The sequence below is a fragment of the Patiria miniata genome, unplaced genomic scaffold, assembly GCF_015706575.1.
Source record: "Patiria miniata isolate m_02_andy unplaced genomic scaffold, ASM1570657v1 HiC_scaffold_1, whole genome shotgun sequence".
Lineage (NCBI taxonomy): Eukaryota > Metazoa > Echinodermata > Asteroidea > Valvatida > Asterinidae > Patiria > Patiria miniata.
The window spans coordinates 6327604-6346986 of NW_024037047.1; the positions used below are offsets into that span (position 1 = coordinate 6327604).

Below are 19383 nucleotides of genomic sequence, written 5' to 3' on the forward strand. Positions count from 1 at the left end.
TGATGTACATGTATGTAGACTGTCGAATTCACATGGAATTCGGTAGACTACATCAGCTTGGAGTAAGAGTCCCGCTTGTCCTTGTGGGCGTGAAGGGTGCCTTGGAGCTTGTTGCCTGATGAGTGGAACAACCTGACACTGGCTTCTCGGAGGTTGTGTTGACAGTGATGAGAGGCTGGACCTATGTAGTGAAGAGTGACTGAGGGAGATACAGTGGAAGGACCTTGGATAGAGGAACCCGTTGGTCAGGTTTGCTGATCTTGATGCAGTTGGTTTTGTAGCCATTCCGTTGTTGTGAAGCCTGGATGTGCTCGAGTTCATGCTTGGGGTTGTCTTGGTAACAGACATCGAAGGCTCTTTGTAGGGTCCTGTTGACTGATGACTTAATGCCGGGGTGATAGCATGACCGTTGGTGGAGATAGCGGTGGGTTTGGGTTGGTTTCCTGTAGATGCTGTGTCTCTGGCTGCCATCTGGGTTCTTGACCTCAAGGAATAGTATGGTGCCCCTCGTTCCTGTTCCACGGTGAAGCTGATGCTGGCGTGTTGCTGCTTGAGGTACTGGAGGAAGTATTTTTCCTCTGAAGAAGAACGTGTTAAGTTCGCACATCACGCTTCATTAATTGTTTTTTTTTTTCATTTGTATAGTTAGGTTTGCTGCAGTCCTATTAATTTTCATAAATTATTTCCATGGTAAACTCTATAAAACTGTTGGAATCTAAACACATACTCACTCATACTCACTCAAACCCAGTGCTCACTCTGACAAATTCCGACAAATTCCTACAAAACATGCAATTTGATTTTGTGTAGTTATGTTGGAGTGGTTAAAATATTGGCATTAAAACATTTAAAACTGGACATTATATCCATTCAGTTCCGGACAACTGGGTTCTGTTGCTGTGTCGTCATTTCAGAAAGACACTGTTCAGTTTAAAGGTTTGCTGTGTTCACTTTGTGAACCCAAACAATGTTTTTCTTGAAAACACTTGTGAACTTGTGAGAAAGATTTGCTCACTACTCGTTTGTTTATTCCCATTCGCACATTCATCAGTTTATTTTTTTTAGTGACACCCTATCAAGTATATTTAAATGGTACCTCTGTATAATAACCAAAAAGAAATAATACTAATAATAATAATACAAAAGGACACTCAATGGGGTTGTCATCTCTTCTTACTACATGTATACCTCATACATACATGATCGAGAGCCGAATTCTCACATGTCCATTGTCCATTCAGTTATAGTATGTACACATGTACACACGTGCCAGCCACTATTTGCTGTTTACCAAGTGCGCAAGCAGCGCATGCGAGTGTTCATGCACAGGTCAAATAAGCATGGGTATGCGTAGTAGACTTTGGAAGATGTTACCCGTACAATAGTCCACTAGGCATGCGCTTTACGAAGATATTGTGGAACTATCGCACGAGTGTCGTAGCCATGCCCGAACCTCGTTGTATACTATAGTGTACCTTCACTTGAAAAGATGGTAGCACATTTTTGTTTATGTATGTTTATGTTAATTAGCATTTTCATGAGCTCAATGATGCCCAACTGGAGAATATTGTGACGATAAAGATGCTTAAAAAAAAGAATTGTCCACAATGCGGTAGAAACTCTTGGGAGTTACATGTACTGTAAATTGCAAATAGAATTGAATTTTTCTGAGGTTGAGCAATATTCTTCTGGTGAGCAGGACAAGTTTCAGATTCTCAAAAAAATGTATGAGGTACATGTACAATGTACAGTCGAACCCTGATAAGAAGAGATCTATTATAAGATGGAATGTTTGCGAAGAAGAGATCTGTTTACAAAATCCTGCTTATAACAAACAAACTTTATGTCCCAAGTCTTTGTTGTTCTTTGTTTTCCATTACTGTTAATACAAGCTACCTGTTATAACAAGGTAATTTGTAAAGTCCCAATTAGGACCTTGTTGTAAAGGCGTTTGACTGTATAGCATGAGACAAATATAACATGGTTATTTTGGGTGGACAGTTGATATTAGAAGTTGACAAACTAGTTTCCTTCCAAGGCGAGCTACATGTACATTCACAAAGGGAACTTTTTTGTCAACTTCCGTTACCTCGGGAGCTACAATGACTAACAATGCAATATCGACTACCCACTTAACCATGTTACATGTACGTATATTTGTATACCAGAGTGTGCCAAAAAAAGTGCAACAATCAGAAAACAAAGAATTAAAGTTGTTTGTTTATTTTCTTCAACAAAATTATGTACATTGCTTTAAAGCCTGACTATTTCTCAACACACTCCTTTTTTACCCAATTCCATTTGGGTCCCTAAAGCCAGAAATACAATCAATTCAGTGAAAGGGTGTAAATTTCACTTGGGCCACTCTCACCTGGACATGCTGAATCTGGATTAAGCATTGAATAGGCATGAAATTGGTGACATCAAAGGTGAGTGTGGCCCAAGTTCAATTGAACAAAACTTATACAGCACTGTTTGATTGGCAGGTGCTGGTCCATGTGTGTGCCAAGTATGAAGACAATCGGATTGATTTTAGTGCCCAAAGTGCCGGGGCCAAAACACGTGTACAAATTTTGGCAAATGACTGAAAAAGAAAAGAAAGGAAACAAAATCTTAACGAAAACGGAGGGTGTTTGTGCAAAGGTGCCAAAACAGCCAACAAGTGGCATACATATTAAATACTCAATCCCATCGAATATATTGCTGTTAGCTAAAATAAAATTAAGATCAAGACTATTCAAGACTGGGATATCAAATCTGTGATACAAACACAGAACACTTGGCAACAATTAAGAAAATTGACAAGTAGAACAACAAATCTTAACTTTACACATTAACACTTTAAAACTGATTACGTCAGCCTACAAGAAATAAGTTGCAATATTGTTTCTTTTCAACTCTTTATCTCCCAATACAAGGATTCAGTAAAGTTGATACAGCCCAGGTGCTACCTAGAAGTTTCACCCTAGCTACGCACATGTGCAATGTATGTGCACGGAGGATTTGGTGAAGAATGTCAAGGGAGCCAGAGTAAAACAAGATCGTAAGAATAAAAAACACAAAAACAATACATGTATCTACCAGGACGGTTACACCTCTATGTTCCGACACCCCTATGTTCCGACTGCACATATTCCCTAACCCTAACCCTAAAACTAACCCTAACCGGGAGTAACACAATCTAGGTTGTCGGAACATAGTGGTGTCGGAACATAGAGCAGTCACCACCAGGACTGAAGTTATACTCAAATAGTGACTGCTCTACATCTATGTTCCAACGCCCCTACCGGTATGTTCCGACACCCATGTTCTGACAACCCGCACGTAAGATTATGCTACTCCCGGTTAGGGTTAGGGTTTTGGAAAGGAATACATGTATGTGCAGTCGGAACATAGGGGTGTCAGAACATACAATGTAGGTGTGTCGGAACAAGTTTCTAATCGTCATTCAGCTGAGTAGAAATAATTAGTAAAAGGTTTAAGCATCCTGGCAATGTTTGCAAAATCCATATTGTAGCTTATCGTCACCGGGTGCAATGTGGACCCGTTTATGTGTCTTCGCACAACTTGGTTGACGAAAAACGTTTTTACAGCGGGTCTCACAAATGAATGGTCTTTCCAGTGTGAACCCTGCCATGTTTGTTGAGACTGGTTTGCTGAGTAAAAGCTTTGCCACAAGTCTCACAAATAAATGGCTTCTCATCAGTAGTGTGAATCCTCTCGTGTTGGCGAAGACCACTTAGATGAGTAAAGGCTTTACCACAGGTTGAACAAACAAATGGCTTCTCACCAGTGTGAATCCGCTCATGTTGGCGAAGACCACTTCGATGGGTAAAGGCTTTACCACAGGCTGTACAGTCAAATGGTTTCTCACCAGTGTGAACCCTGTCATGTTCCTGTAGTTTAGCTTGGTGAACAAAGGCTTTGCCACAGGTCACGCAAATGAATGGTTTCTCACCAGTGTGAATCCTTTCATGTGCGCATAGATTACTATGAGAAGTAAAGGCTTTACCACAGGTTGCACAAACAAATGGTTTCTCACCAGTGTGAATCCTTTCATGTTGTTTAAGACTACTTTGTGCGGTAAAGGCTTTACCACAGGATGTGCAAACGAATGGTTTCTCACCAGTGTGTATCCTTTCATGTTGTTGAAGACTACTTTGTACAGTAAAGGCTTTACCACAGGTTGCACAAACAAATGGTTTCTCACCTGTGTGAATCCTTTCATGTTGTTGAAGACTACTTTGTACAGTAAAGTCTTTACCACAGGATGTGCAAACGAATGGTTTCTCACCTGTGTGCACCCTTTTATGTACGCAAAGAGATCCTGGGCAAGAAAAGGCTTTTCCACAGGTTGCACAAACAAATGGCTTTTCATCAGTATGAATCCGCTCATGTTGGTAAAGACCACTTCTGCTAGTAAAGGCTTTACCACAGGTTGAACAAACAAATGGTTTCTCACCAGTGTGAACCCTGTCATGTTCCTGTAGTTTAGCTTGGTAAGCAAAGGCTTTGCCACAGGTCAAACAAACGAATGGTTTCTCACCCGCGTGCATCCTTTCATGTCTGTGTAGAGTACTTTTTAAATTAAAGGCTTTTCCACAGGCTACACAAATAAATGGTTTCTCACCGGTGTGAATCCTTTCATGTTGTTGAAGACTACTTTGTTGGGTAAAGGCTTTACCACAGGTTGCACAAGTAAATAGTTTCTCACCAGTGTGAACTTTGTCATGTCGTTGAAGACTACTATGTACAGTAAAGGCTTTTCCACAGGTTGCACAAACAAATGGCTTCTCACCAGTGTGAATCCGCTCATGTTTGCGAAGACCACTTGGATGAGTAAAGGCTTTACCACATGTTGAACAAACGCATGGTTTCTCGACCGTGTGGACCCTGTCGTGTTCCTGTCGCTTAGTTTGGTAAGCCAAGACTTTGCCACAGGTCACACGAATGGATGGTTTCTTTCCCGCGTGCATCCTTCAATGGGTGTGTAGATTACTTTGTGAATTAAATGCTTTTCCACAGGTTGCACAAAACCAATGAGCTCTCACCGTTGTGCACCCTCTGGTAACAAATCAGCTCAAATCCCTTTGTGTTCATTTTCCTGGAGCGGATATCTTTATGGTCGACTAAATATAGCATCCAATGCTGTAGACATCCGACTCTACAGAATGCTGCCGACTAAAAAAGCATATCACGCAGGGCTGGATGCTACCGTCCTGACGTCTCTCCTTGACTGATCCAAAATCAGATTCCAGTTTGGATGCCGCAGTCTGTGTTGTCACCTGCAGGGTGTGTTGAAAACACAAGCAAAATGAAACATACCAAGTTTACTACAAGCTTCAAAATACAGCTTTACTACACATTTGGTATTGGACCCAGCAACATGTACAATCTGTTTGTCGTGTCATACCACTTGTAGACGGCAGGTTGCAAAGGCCAATAAAGCTTTTACTACAGGTCACAAAAACAGTGTGTGTCATGGGGCTGTTCCAATCGTGGGCCCTGGCACTTGTGTTGGTGAAGGAGAGAGATCTCCGGATGAAGCTCCACCCCTGCTGCATCCAAAGGCTGAAATCGGCAGTGTTCCACACGGAACCGGTCATCTGTTCAACCGCCGTGTACAGCGCGGGGCGATTCCCATGGGACTTGGCAATAGGCGTAATGGCAAAATCATCCCATGGGGTCCCGAAACGAAGCCCCTTCACTGCCGCATCAACAGGCACAGCCCGACATTTCGAGTGGAAAGGAGCATCTGCCATGCTGCCGTGTACAGTGCGTGGTGGTTCCTGGTGGGACCTAGCATATGTAGGCCCTGCCTCCACATAACCCTGAAAAATTCCAACTCCCAGTTATTCAAAGTGACAAACGTTTTGCTGGCCATCTCACTAAGTTGGCCTATGCTCTGCGAGGCCCTGATCCAGCCTGCGTACCCGTTCGCCGCTTGGTAAGTTGGATGCCAGACTAACGCGACCCAGTGTATGTATGGCGGAAAAACTCAAAATTCTGCCTGTTTTTCCTCCGTCGGACATCCCACTGCTGCCACCATGAACATTGACCAGATCCTGGGTTTTCACACGCCAGATGAAGGAAACCACGGACGGTATTCCTCAGGGTTTGGGGTTCTACCTTATTTTTTCCGGCCAGTTTCTTACACGAGGCTCTCTCTTTTATACAACTCTTGACAAAGATGAGTTATTCAAAAATGTCACACTACCAAGTCTGCGCAGTCAGGCAATGGGTCTCCCTGGCAGCACAGGTCCCAACGCTATGGTTGCATCATGGGTCCGAGATGGCACCCTCCGCCGGCGGACCATCACCAACGTTACAGTATTTTGAAGTGATTTATGGTCCCTTTTGGGCTTACCTGATGAAATCTGTCTTAAAATTAGACCTTGATAATAAACGAACAGCTGTTGCAGTCCCTACACATTCTGTGTACATGTAGGAATGCATACCTGTACATGCATCTGTCTTCCCATAGGGTCGATTTTTATAGTACATGTAAATGTGCAGTTGTGGATCTGTACTATGAACAGGATCCCTTAAACTTTCACTAAAAGTCCATTTCTCCGTGAAAAGGATCTTTAAGAGATGTTTCACGGACATTTACATGGGGCTTATATACATGTAGGACTAATCCTGTAAGGGTATTTTTTACGGTTTTTTCAATGACCCTGGCCACTGAGGATTATCATTGGTTATACGTGTACATAACGGTACATGGGTATCTATCTCTATGCGTAAAGAAAGGACTTTCTTAAGAGTATTTTCACGGACTCATAATCTGGCTTAATATGTTAAATAATCAGTGAAAATTTAGTTAACTGTAATTTCAAGGGAAAATGGCTCTTTAACGCATTTTTAAGGGATGAAGATGTTCATGTCCTTGTTGGCGCTGACGTATGACTCAGGGTAATTATTTCGGAACAGCCTATGTGTTTTCTTCATACAATCTAGCTACTTCACGTGTCTGTCGTAAAGTATTCCATCCGAATTTGGTGATCATATCAGTCACGCTGTACCTACATGTATGGTGTTATTATTAAAAACAAAAGGTGCTGTACATGTACGCCTCTTTCATGGGCGTCGCCAGGATTTTTTCTAGAGGGGGGCAAAAAAAATTTTTGCCAAAAAATGCTTGTATTTCTCAAAACATTCTCGATTGATCAGTTTTAGAGGGGGGCACGGACATTTTGCCCCCCCCCCCAACACATTAAATTTTCACCACTTTGTCTTCGCGTCTCTTTTTCTTTTCTTTTTTTTCTTCCTTTTTTTTTTGCTTTTCCGGGGGGGGGGGGGGCAAGTGCCCCCCCTTTCCCCCCCCCCCCTTGCGACGCCCATGGCCTCTTTGAGTCTGGACCATGCATCTCAAACTGATGGTTGATATATTTTGTCTCGAAAAAATGGTAGAGAGTCAATGCATATCCTCGAGACATGGACGACCAAGAAGAGCAAGTTATGCTAATTATTTTGACAATTTGGAGAACTTTTCGAAATTCCTTCTTACCAATTCCTCAGCACTTAATTAGCTTTCTTAGCAATGAAATCATTATTGGTAGTCCCATTTGAATTTGTGAGAAAGATGAAACTCTTCAATTGTTTTCAATACACATACATGTACATGGTCATTCAGAGTGTAGCTGTGTTGAACCTAATTTGTTCTGGTTCTCAGTCATAATGTTGCAGTCCAATTTTGAAGCCTGTGGTTACACCACCAAACTTTACAAAAATTTTTAGTTGGATTAAATCTACCAAATCCTCCAATTTAACTTTCCAGATTTTGATCAGGGATGAGAAAATCCACGACAAAGCAGTATGGGATTCTTTATAATTAATTAGAAATAGCGCCCCAATAAGTACGGTACTCACTTGAAAACCACACTCTGAAACATATGTTGTTGTGTTTTTTTTCTTTTAATTTACGAAGATTTAATTTTTCGAAAACCAGGAGTCAAATACATTGTAGCTATAGACTGTAGGGCAAACTATTCTGCTACAAGCATGCACATGCACTATTCTGTTAAATATAGTTCTCAAACAAAAATTCCCATTGGAAATGTTATGCTGTGCTTAGCCAATTTTTGGTTAAGCTTGGACTAATAAGATAACAAAGCTGGCAAGAAATTCATTACGTACATGTAATATAATCATGAAATATATATTATAAATTAAGTAAAACCAGGGCATCCCTACACATTGTTCGCCTTATCACAAAAGCTGGTCACAAACTAAGCTAAAGTACAGTGTAAATTGTTAAATAGAACAAAACACATTTGAGGAAAAAATACACATGACCTACTGAGGCAAAATAAGGAAAGTCCCCCAAAACCTTGTTTTGAGTAATCGACGCCTGAAGTCGGATATACATGTACATGTACATGTAGTAGAAAAATCATGTCAAAATTGATATTGGTTGTTTTGTATATATTTTGTGAGTAGTTAAGATTCACAATATTTTGCTGGGAAATAAAATACCCCCAAAAGTGGAAAAAACTGAAGAACGTTTGTCACTGCCACTGACGGCGCAATGCGTATTTTTTGTCAAAACCGTTTTTCTCGAAATGCGGTTAGCGAAGATTGGCGGGACACTGTTGAAGTTCCTGCGACATATCTTTGGAATAAATTCAGCTACAGAAAACTAATGATTTGTGCTCTAACATGATGTGCATGGTATATAACTTGAAAGTCAGAGATGGGGGTTATTCCTCATTATGCTATGGCACGTCACATTTAACGAAATTGCTGGAGTCTTGCTAAATCATGTCGTATTTTACAAGACAAATGGAAATGGAATTTGCCTGAATGTGTAACTTAATTTAAACAGTAGCCCTACAATGTATAGCAACTTTTACTACACTGGGCTTGCTACTCATTTGCATGTTAGAGTAAACCAATGTCTTCGCAATCAATGACCAATACATGTACGATCCCATGATAACACCACGTATGAAATCTTGAGTTGAACTAAAATTACACAGCACTATTAAAATGAAGGTTACATTTAACAGTTGTTGACTGATGTGATGTGGGATACGACGTTTGTAACCGTTACCCCCCACATCAGGGCGCTTCGCCGAGGTTGCTGCGTCCCGAGAGGGTTAAAAACATCGTGTCCCAAATCACAAGAGTCAACAATTGATTTGTTATAATTATTGTCAGAATAGGTCAAAAGGATAAATGGTTGGAACCTACTTTTCAAGTAACACATTTAATCAGTGCAGTGAAACTCTTTCCTGACCATGCAGCTCATTTGCCAGCCATGCCGAAACATTCCACATTCCTTTGCGTAAGTCTACTGTGTGTTCCCACTTGGATTTTTTTTAGTAACTCTTAACACTTGTTGACTGCTGTGATGTGGGATATCATTTTGAACACCCGAGGGGTGCATTATGCGCCCCGACAATTGTGCAGTCAACAATTGCGCAGTCAACAATTGTTTTGTTAGGCGCGGTTCTAGAGCCAATATTTTAGGGGGCTAGCACTGGGATGGATGATGGATCCAGATTTTTTTCTGGGAGGCGTGCAGATATGTACACCCGTTATTTTCTCCGGACACTTAAGACCTCACAAAATTAATATAGGTGGGGTGGGGTGGGGTGGGATGGGGTGGGGGGGGGGGGCTCGTGCCATATTTTCAATGGGGAGCGCTGATAAAATCCTAGAATCATGCACACTATATTAACTAATAGTGTACAAAATGTACCCATCTCACGACTATTTAGGGGGAGACCCGTTCGCGTGTACGTCACATTCTTACATTTGGTTGGTGCATTTTTGTTTATATGGAATTTTTTTTTGGGGGGGGGGGCTAGACAAAATTTTGGGGGGCTAAAGCCCCCCCCCCCCCCCCCCCCCCCAGTGACAGGAAGGTTATTTTACCTACTGTTCCCATTGGCCTTAAAGTTGTCATTCTACAGGAAAGTCATAAGTAAACCCAAAAAAGTCCAACGGGAGCACGACTTTGGTTGAGGAAGATTTACACAAGGTCTCACAATGAATGGTCTCGGTCTCGCTCGTTTAAACCCTGTCACAAGTCTGTTTAGAACACTTTGCAAAGTAAAAGCTTTACCACAGGTCTCAAAAACGTTTCTCACCAGTGTGCACACTCTCATGTTGGCTAAGAGTACCTCGCTCAGTAAAGGCTTTACCACAGGTCTCACAAACATATGCTTTCTCACCAGTGTGCCTCCTCTCATGTCGTTTAAGATGACCTCGCTGAGCAAATGCTTTACCACAAGTCTCACAAACAAATGGTTTCTCACCTGTGTGAACCCTGTCATGTCTTGATAGAGCATTTTGCTTGGTAAAACTTTTTCCACAGGTTGCACAAGTGATTGGGTTCTCACCAGTGTGCACACTGTGATGTCTGCGTAGATCAGTCTGCTCAGAAAAGGCTTTACCACAGGTCTCACAAACAAATGGTTTCTCACCTGTGTGGACACTGTTATGTCTGATTAGATTAGACTGCCGAGTAAAGGCTTTTCCACAGGTTTTACAAACGAATGGTTTCTCACCTGTGTGTATCAATTCATGTTTACGTAAATCTCTCTGTGCTTTAAAGGCTCTACCACAGATCTCACAATGGAATGGTTTCTCACTTGTGTGAACCCTCTCATGATTACATAGATCAGATCGTTGAGTAAAAGCTTTACCACAGGTATCACAAACGAAGGGTTTCTCACCAGTGTGCACCGTCTGATGTTTTTTGAGATTACCTCGCTGAGTAAAGGCTTCACCGCAGGTCTCACAAACAAACGGTTTCTCACCGGTGTGAATCCTCTCATGTACCCCAAGACTACTTACTGCCGCAAAAGCTTTACCACAGGTTGTACAAACGAATGGTTTCTCGCCAGTGTGAATTCTCTCATGTTTGCGAAGATCACTTAGCTGTGTACAAGCTCGGCCGCAAGTCCCACAAACAAATAGTTTCTCACCAGTGTGAACTCTGTTGTGTAGTTTCAGAGTACCTAGTTGCGTATAGGCTTTACCGCAGATTGCACACACGAATGGTTTCTCACCGGTGTGCATCCTTTCATGCACGCATAGACTACTTTGGCAAGTAAAGGCTTTACCACAAGTCTCACAAACAAATGGTTTCTCACCAGTGTGAACACTCTCGTGTCGGTTAAGATGACCTCGCTGAGTAAAGGTTTTACCACAGGTCAAACAGACAAATGGTTTCTCACCGGTGTGAACCCTGATGTGTTGTTTAAGAGCACTTAGTTGAGTAAAGGCTTTACCACAGATTGCACACACGAAGGGTTTCTCACCAGTGTGCACCTTCTGATGTTTGTTGAGACTGCCTCGCTGAGTAAAGGCTTTACCACAAGTCACACAAACGAATGGTTTCTCACCATTGTGGACATCCTGGTGACAGATGAGCTCAGGTCCTTTCGTGTCCATTTTTCTGAAGTGCTTGTCTTGGTTGTCGACTGAATACTGCATTAATGATGTAACCATCTGTCTCTACAGAATGCTACTATGTAAGCATCATCACCAGGGCTGGATGCTACCCTCTTCAAGTCTCCCCTTGATTGATCCAAATCTTCAAATTCCAGACAGGACTTTGCTGTCAGTGTTGTCACCTAGCTGGAGGCTGTGTTAAAAGCACAAACAAATGTAACTTAGTTAGTGAGTTTATGTTTATCATTGTTTATCGTGTGATGTATAAATGCACGTAAAAGAACCCAGTAAACACTTATCGCTAAGAGAAGGGGTTTGCCTCGGTGTTTCTAGCCTCCTGTATAAACTCCCACGTGGAGTATTTAGGAGAAGAACCAACCAAGAAACCAAGAACCAAGTTACCCAGCTGTCAAGTGGTAACGTTAAGGACAAAGAGAAGACTGTTGTGAGTAGGTCTGGGCCCAATTTCATGAAATCCTTAACGCCGAATTTTGTGTTAACCGCCCGCAATTTTATGCAAACCGAGCAATCACAAAAATTCTGCGCTAACCTTGTAAGCACAGAATCCTTTGTAACGGGAAGTACGCATGCACACAATCCAAAATTCCTTGCTAACCCGTGAAATACACTAACCGTTAGCGCGGAATTTTCCGCTATAGTTAGCGGCGATTTCTCTCTAATCGTTACGGGTTCCATGAAATTGGGCCCTGATCACTTTGCCAAATTATGTGAAAGTATTTATTCAAACATCATTATAAACAAGCAATGTAACAAACTAAGGTAAAGTCAGTTTGCTCGATAAGAACGCATTAAATCAGTAAGGCCACTACTGTCAAACCTCAGAAGAAACATCACTTTAAAACTAATGGCAAACTACATTTACCAACCTACAGGGGAAACTTAACTTAATAATTTCATGGCCACAACTACCAGAGCTCCTATCTTCCATGTCTTAAGGGTAACCACATTACTCAGGCTGGCCAGCACTCTTGTTGCTATAGCACATACTTTCCACTGTATGGCTCAGTCCCAGGTACATCCCTCAGTCCCAGGTACATGTACCAAGCCCATGTGGGGCCCATATGGGAAGAAGCTGGAAAACCTGGGCATGGGCTATTAACACTAACTATTTGATAAGGGACCCATATGGGTTATCATCCCATGCGGGGGTCTAACTGGGCTTCCCATATTCTGCATCTGCCCACTTGCTTGCCCAGGTTTTCCCCATGTGACACCCATATGGGTTAACCCATTGTTTGGCCCATATGGGTGTCATATTTGGAAAAAAACCTGGGCAAGCTCATATGGGCCAAACAATGGGTTAACCCATGGGTGTCACATGGGAGTAACCTGGGAAAGCCAGTGGGCAGATGCAGAATACCGGCTGGGGTATGTATATGATGTGGGAAAAACCTTGGTAAGCCCATGTGGGTTGAATACAGGTAGCCCATATTCTAAGGCGACATATGGGTAACAACTAGGCAACCCCATGTGATATCATGATTGGAAAAACCTGGGCAAGCCCCTGTGGGCAAAATAGGGCTGGCCCATGGGTGTCATATGGGAAAAAAACTGGGCAAACCAATACATGTAAGAACGCCATGGTCCAGTGGTTACGGTGTTTGACTCGTGTACGAAGGTGCGTGGGTTCGAACCCGGCCAGGAACATGGTGTTTGTGCCCTTGGGCAAGACACTTAACTACAATTGCCTCTCTCCACACAGGAGTACAGATGGGTACCTGTGAGGGTCGAGGACCGATTGAGTGCTGAAATTGGCTGCCGCGTGGTCCCATGGCCTGATAAACGGGGTAATAATTGTAAAGCACTTCGAGATTGTTGATACGATGGAAAACGATCAGCAAGATTATTTTAATTTTTTTACCACAGGTTGCACAAACAAATGGTTTCTCACCGGTGTGAATCCTGTCATGTAGTCCTGTAAAAGCTTTACCACAGGTATCAGAAATGAATGGTTTCTCACCTTCATGTACATTTGTGTTCATTTTTTGGCAATACTTGTTCCTGATGGCCAACTAAATATTGCATCGAATTCAGCAATGAGCGGTCCTCACAGAATGTCACAGACTATGCAAGCATCATCACCAGGGCTGGATGCTTCCCTCTTCAAGTCTCCCCTGGATTGATCCAAATCTTCAGATTCCAGGCAGGGCTTTACTGTCAGTGAAAACACAAACAAAATTTGAACATGTAGTTAACTACATGTATGCACTTCAAAATGCTGCTTAACTACACATTTGGAATTAGTTCATCAAGTTTTACGGTTATAGCCAGCTCGATCTCTGGAGCTCGTTGGCTCTGTGCTCAGTATACATGACTGATGATCCAGCGCACGTGCTCCCTTCTATCTATCTGACTTCTTTTCTATCCCTATATAAACAGGGTGAGTGTGGGACTAGGCTAGATCCACTAACCGGGGCGCTATTAGTTAGAACTCCTTTTTTGACATTTGGGATGTGGTCTGCTTGTACGACAGACCACATCCTAAATGTCAAAAAAGGAGTTCTACTATAACTTAAGTTCTAGGGCCCCAGTCATATGGTGGGTCTTAGCTTCCTCCATGGCTTGAGTAACTCCAGCTTAACAAGCTCATCAGGAATTCACATGTAACGCTGGAGACATAACTATCTTACGACCACACTCTAATGCCATAGTTATGTCTCCAGCATTACTAATTACCAGAGTTGTAATGACTCGAGTCAATGACTCGACTCGAGTCCGACTCGAGTCACATTTTTTGGCGACTCGACTCGACTCGAGTCCCGACGGGTAAATGACTCGACTCGACTCGAGTCACTGCGAGCAAATGACTCGACTCGACTCGAGTCCCTCATCAGAATGACTCGACTCGACTCGAGGAAGGCTAATAAGACTCGAGTCCCAAGATAAAAGCAAAACTTACTTGCAAAAAACATTTGCAATGACTTACCGTTCGCGTTGCCAGTTTTTGTTCACGTCACGTTAATGTTCGTGAATAATGTAAGTTTATATACAGCGGCAGTCTGTTTCCTTCCTCCATAATGAAACAACAAGCATACACCGTGTCGCGGACTCCCACCTTGTGGGCTATAGCATGTAATGCTAAACCCGGAACCAGACTTAAAACGCATTTCTCAATCCGTGGTTTCATCATTGGTTTCGGGCGTTTTGAAGTTCTTGGTGGAACGCTGGCTAAATTCATGTCCCGATTTCACACAAACAAATGGATACGGACGGGCCCACCTTTAAATAATCAGAAACAGTTTTGTATAATGCAATTAGGTTTTAATGTTGTCAGCGATCAGCGAACAACAAAATCCAGACCCGAAGCCAAACCAGTTATAAGACCGAAGTTTCACATCTTCTTATCTGTGACGTGAGCTAGCAATGGAAACTGTTGGTTGGGTACCGTACAGCATACTTTATGTCTTTGGATTTCCGTAATAGACTGGTGCATTGTATTCTTTCTCTCTTGTGTTTGTTGCTTTTTATTGTAATTTAGTGTTCAAATATTTGTGACTCGAATTGACTCGAGCTAAAATACTTGACTCGACTCGACTCGACTCGACCACACTCTGTGACTCGACTCGACTCGACTCGACCTTGTTGACTAATGACTCGACTCGACTCGAGTCACTTCTTTAAAATGACTCGACTCGACTCGAGTCACAAAAATCAGTGACTTGTTACAACTCTGCTGATTACACATGTGAAGTGATGTGAGTTTGTTAAGCTGGACTCAGTTACTCAAGGCCAAACTAAGTGGGTCTACTAGGCCAGATATGGGAATGGTCCTTTTCCCCGCCTAATGCCCTATCCAAACCGAAACGAGATCATGCATGGAGCATGGAGCTATATCGTCAAGTCACCATAATTGACGCAGATATTAAACCCTTGCAATCCGCGAGCGTTGTCCAACGCAAATTGAATGCGACTTGCGAGTGCGTCAAAACTTATCCTTGTCATTTTTTCCGTGATTTTTTTTGGGGGGTCTGACGATAAAAAAAAGGCAGTGGATATTTTGCCGGAGACGGCAAACCTTCAGTAAACGTTAGTATGCCGGATATGCACTGAACATGCGCAGTTACTGTTTTTTTGTACTTAAAAAAATTTTCCGGCGACAAATTTTAGTCTGGCTCCATGCCAATAATATCGTTGTGACCTCGTATTCACAAGATGGGATTCAGACCATTTTATAATTTCGGACTTTATTTCCCTTTTAAAAAAAATCATCCAGAGCCACAAATCTGAAAAAGAATATGTAATAGTACTCTGCAATAAAATGTTTGAGACATGTTAAAATAATAAAAAGAAGAATATTCTTATTTATTTGGGGATGGAAAAAAAACCCTTAAAAATGTGGCGAGGATCAGGATTCGAACTCGGGACATCCCACTCGCTAGAGCAATTGCTTATCCACTGCACCGATTGTGCTACACAACTTTGGTGGGAATTTAATACATATTATAATTCAGCCCCGTCTTAAAGAGTACAGCGCCCTCTGTTGATATAGATTGCCGCCGGCAAACCTTTAGTAGGCCTAAACGTTAGTTTGCCGGCGTTACCTCCGGCAAAATATCCACTAGGCTAGCTCTACTGAGTGGAGCGCTGAATTACGGGTACCCCTCCATACTAGCTAGTATGGAGGGGTACCCGTAATTCAGCGCTCCACTCAGTAGAGCTACCACTAGGCCTACCTAAAAAAAATGCTCATCCCAATTGCATAAACCATAACGCTAGGATCATCCTAGCAACATACTTGCAACACTTTGTTGGGCACAAATATTGCTAGTCGAGCCACATATGCAAATGACATACATGATGCAGAATACATGGAAATACATGAAATACGTACGTACGTACACATGTACGTACGGCGCGGAGCGCTGAGGCAGTGATGAGCTGAGGTCGTTGATCTCCATCACGTCCTTTGTCAATCAATCTTAAGTAGATTTAATTTGAATCCCAAAATTTGGCGTATAAATAAAATAAAAATGCTCTTAAAATATATACTTTAATGTACAAATACATATTTATACACTGTATTTAGGAAAAAAATATAAAACATAAATTGTACTTACAAAACAGATACAATAAAACTTGTGTTTATTCAGCATTTTATTTTGGGCCAGAGAATGATGTAATTCACTGACGTCATGCGTGTCTCCCCAAAATAAACCTGAAATTTGTAAACACATGTTGGCTCGTGGTGGTGCAATATGTTTTTTTCACGCGCTTGCTATATAAACGCCGGTCACTATGCAAGAACATGTCATACTCGTACTCATACACTACAGAAATCATGGCATAGAGCGAAATACTTGTGAGAATAAGATGCCGAACTGGGGCGGTAGGGAGATTTTGCTAGACGAACCCGGCTGACTTTGTTCAGAAACCGAGGAACCGGATTTCGCTTTAGCACTAGCAGCGAAGTTCAAATTTGATCAACTGAGGAAGAAGTAAGTTACGAAGTTGAAATTGCAAGCTTCATTTTAAGAAGATTTGGCTTTGAAGTGCAAGCAATCGTCGTCACCATGGCCATTGAAGGAAGGGGGAAGGGCCAGGCCGGCCGGAGGCTGGCCAAGGACTTCCACCGTCTGATGAAGAACATCGCCGGTGTGTCGGGCGGTCAGGCCCGCTTGGTCGGATGGGACGAGACGGACCTCAAGAAAGGCATCTCCGTGTCTGTCATCCCAGATAGCGGGCTGTACAAGGATGGAGAGTTCATCTTCTCGGTAAGAAAAGGAAATTTAAAATCACTGAATTTTAGTGGTGGGGTGAACTCGTTTATTCCTCCATGTTTATACTACGCAGCTACATCGGGAGTCCTGTTTATTACGTCACGATTTACTATGTTTTGTTTGCTGCCCCCAACGACGACTTTTACACAAATTGCACGTTCGGGTCGAAACAGGACCTGAAAAACAGCTCTCAAAAGTACCTTTTGTACTCGTTTCATGACAGACACAATAGTCGTTTTTAATTTCATCACACCAGGCTACATATACCCGAAAACTGACGGAAATGTTTTCGAGCATTCCACAACCTCTTTAAAATACGGAGGCAGAGGAAAAAGGAAGTGGGCAGGGACAAGATGCCGGTTATTAATTATTGTACTTGGCCTTGATGCCCACCTATTGCCGGATCAATTATCTTACCATATACCAAGTTGTCTGTGAGGACAGGCTTGATGTACAGTTCTGTCAAAATTTAAATCAGTGATTGATCATTTTACAGCATTTTTTTTATGTTTTTGTTTTTGTTTTTTACTTCATTTGCAGATTCATTGCAGCAGCCGATATCCAGATCGGGCACCTGATGTGTACTGCAAGACTTTCGTGTACCACCCTAACATCGACAACGTGCAATGTAGCGGGGACATATGTCTGAACATGCTCGACGATGAACATTGGTCTGGGTCCATGACCTTGGAGGACGTGGTCCAAGGAATCCTGTTCCTGATGCACAACCCAAACCTGGAGGATCCCCTGAGTGTGCTCTTCAACCCCTGCATGGATGAGGAGGAGTTTGAGAACAATGTGAAGTGTTCCCTGGATGGTGGGATGTTGGAGGGTTTTTACTTCGAGAGGAACAGGGTGGTGAGAGGGGAGGGCGGGGCTATCACTAAAGATGAGGTCGGGGTTAAGGAGGATGGGGTCGTTGTCGCAGATGATGTGGGTGGGGAGAAAAATGCTGGCGACAAAAATGTCATCACAGATGCGGGCAAGACAAAGGAAGGCGGGGTTTTAATCATAGATGAAGGCAGAGTTAAGGAAAGGGGGGATGTTACTACAGATGACGGTGAGGCTAAAAATGGGTGAGGCAGTTATCATAGGGACTAAGAGAAAGATGTCACCACAGATCAGGGTGTGACTAGAGTGTATGTAATGAGGCTGTCGTCAGATGAGAATGGGGCCACGAAAGTCGGAGTTGTAGTAAAGAGGGGGCCAAGAGTACTGTCACCAAAGATCAGAGTAGGGTTAATGATGGTGATGTTATCACCAATGAAGGTGCAGACCTCACATGACCGATGAGGGCGGGGCTTTGGAGCCTTTTGTCAAGACCCTCCCAGTTAAGGGTCCAGAGAACACACGATTACCTTTAGATCCAAATGAAAAAGAGCCAAATGACAAAGGGTTTTGATTTGGTGAAAGGCGTGGGTGGGATAAAGGTGAACTAAATATTATAAGAGTTAGTGGGCATGGACCAAAGCCCTTTAAATATTTTCCGTTGGTCAAATGCCTTATTTATTGTATGCATGTAATGTAAATTCTATCTCACGAATGCATGTAATGGTTGATGAGTACCGCAGTTTGACGTTGATTATCCCAAAATGAACTGTGCTTTATTATTACATCTTAAGCTTTACATACTGCCTAAAGTCAGAATTGGTGAAATATAATGTCATGGGATGTTTGATCTACCTTTTTCTCATGTTATGTACTAAAGAAACCAAAATGTCAAACTATGAAGAGTTTCTGTTCACATGTACATTTTAAAAGGAGTAGATTGATTTGAACCAACTCACTTCAGTTCAAGTATCCATTTATTTCAGTACATGTACTTTCAAAATGTGATAACAAGCAAAATTATTAAGTGTTAATTAAATATACTTACAATGAACAGCAAGCATCATACATTTTCAAGAAGCGTGAGCTGGTGCAGAAATCATCTGCAAAGTAATGCCATGGTAATGCCACTTTACTTTAATGAGAACCACCTGCTTCTCATAAAAGAAATTTTTGAGGAAACAAACACAACATCTTTTGATAATGAGAATTGGCAATTTTAATTTTCTAACTCATTAGAAACTCGGTTTACACAACAAAATATAAAGTAGGAAACAAACAAAATTTATTTATTTGAACAATATTGATTGTATATGATTTTGTCAGTGGTTTCTGAGAACAGTCATGTTTAACATATCCATTCAATAAACTGTTTACTTTCAAATGAAAAGTGACCGTTTCAGATATTTGT

At 42.1% G+C, this 19383-nt stretch overlaps 2 protein-coding genes across 2 annotated transcripts; one reads left to right on the plus strand and one right to left on the minus strand.

Annotated features, from left to right (window-relative positions):
- Positions 1-2625: 2625 nt before the first annotated feature.
- LOC119731621 (zinc finger protein 850-like) lies at positions 2626-16423 on the minus strand. Its single transcript, XM_038204855.1, has 5 exons — positions 16163-16423; positions 13388-13581; positions 10084-11599; positions 5216-5285; positions 2626-4981 (listed from the first exon to the last, which is right to left on the minus strand). Exons 3-5 carry the CDS (start codon positions 11461-11463, stop codon positions 3600-3602), a joined length of 2832 nt encoding a protein of 943 aa, XP_038060783.1. The 5' UTR covers positions 11464-11599; positions 13388-13581; positions 16163-16423; the 3' UTR covers positions 2626-3599.
- Positions 16424-16558: 135 nt separating this feature from the next.
- Positions 16559-19362, plus strand: LOC119720169 (nedd8-conjugating enzyme UbcE2M-like). Its single transcript, XM_038189774.1, has 2 exons — positions 16559-17138; positions 17685-19362. The coding sequence occupies exons 1-2, from the start codon at positions 16938-16940 to the stop codon at positions 18222-18224; spliced, it is 741 nt and encodes a 246-aa protein (XP_038045702.1). The 5' UTR covers positions 16559-16937; the 3' UTR covers positions 18225-19362.
- Positions 19363-19383: the final 21 nt, after the last annotated feature.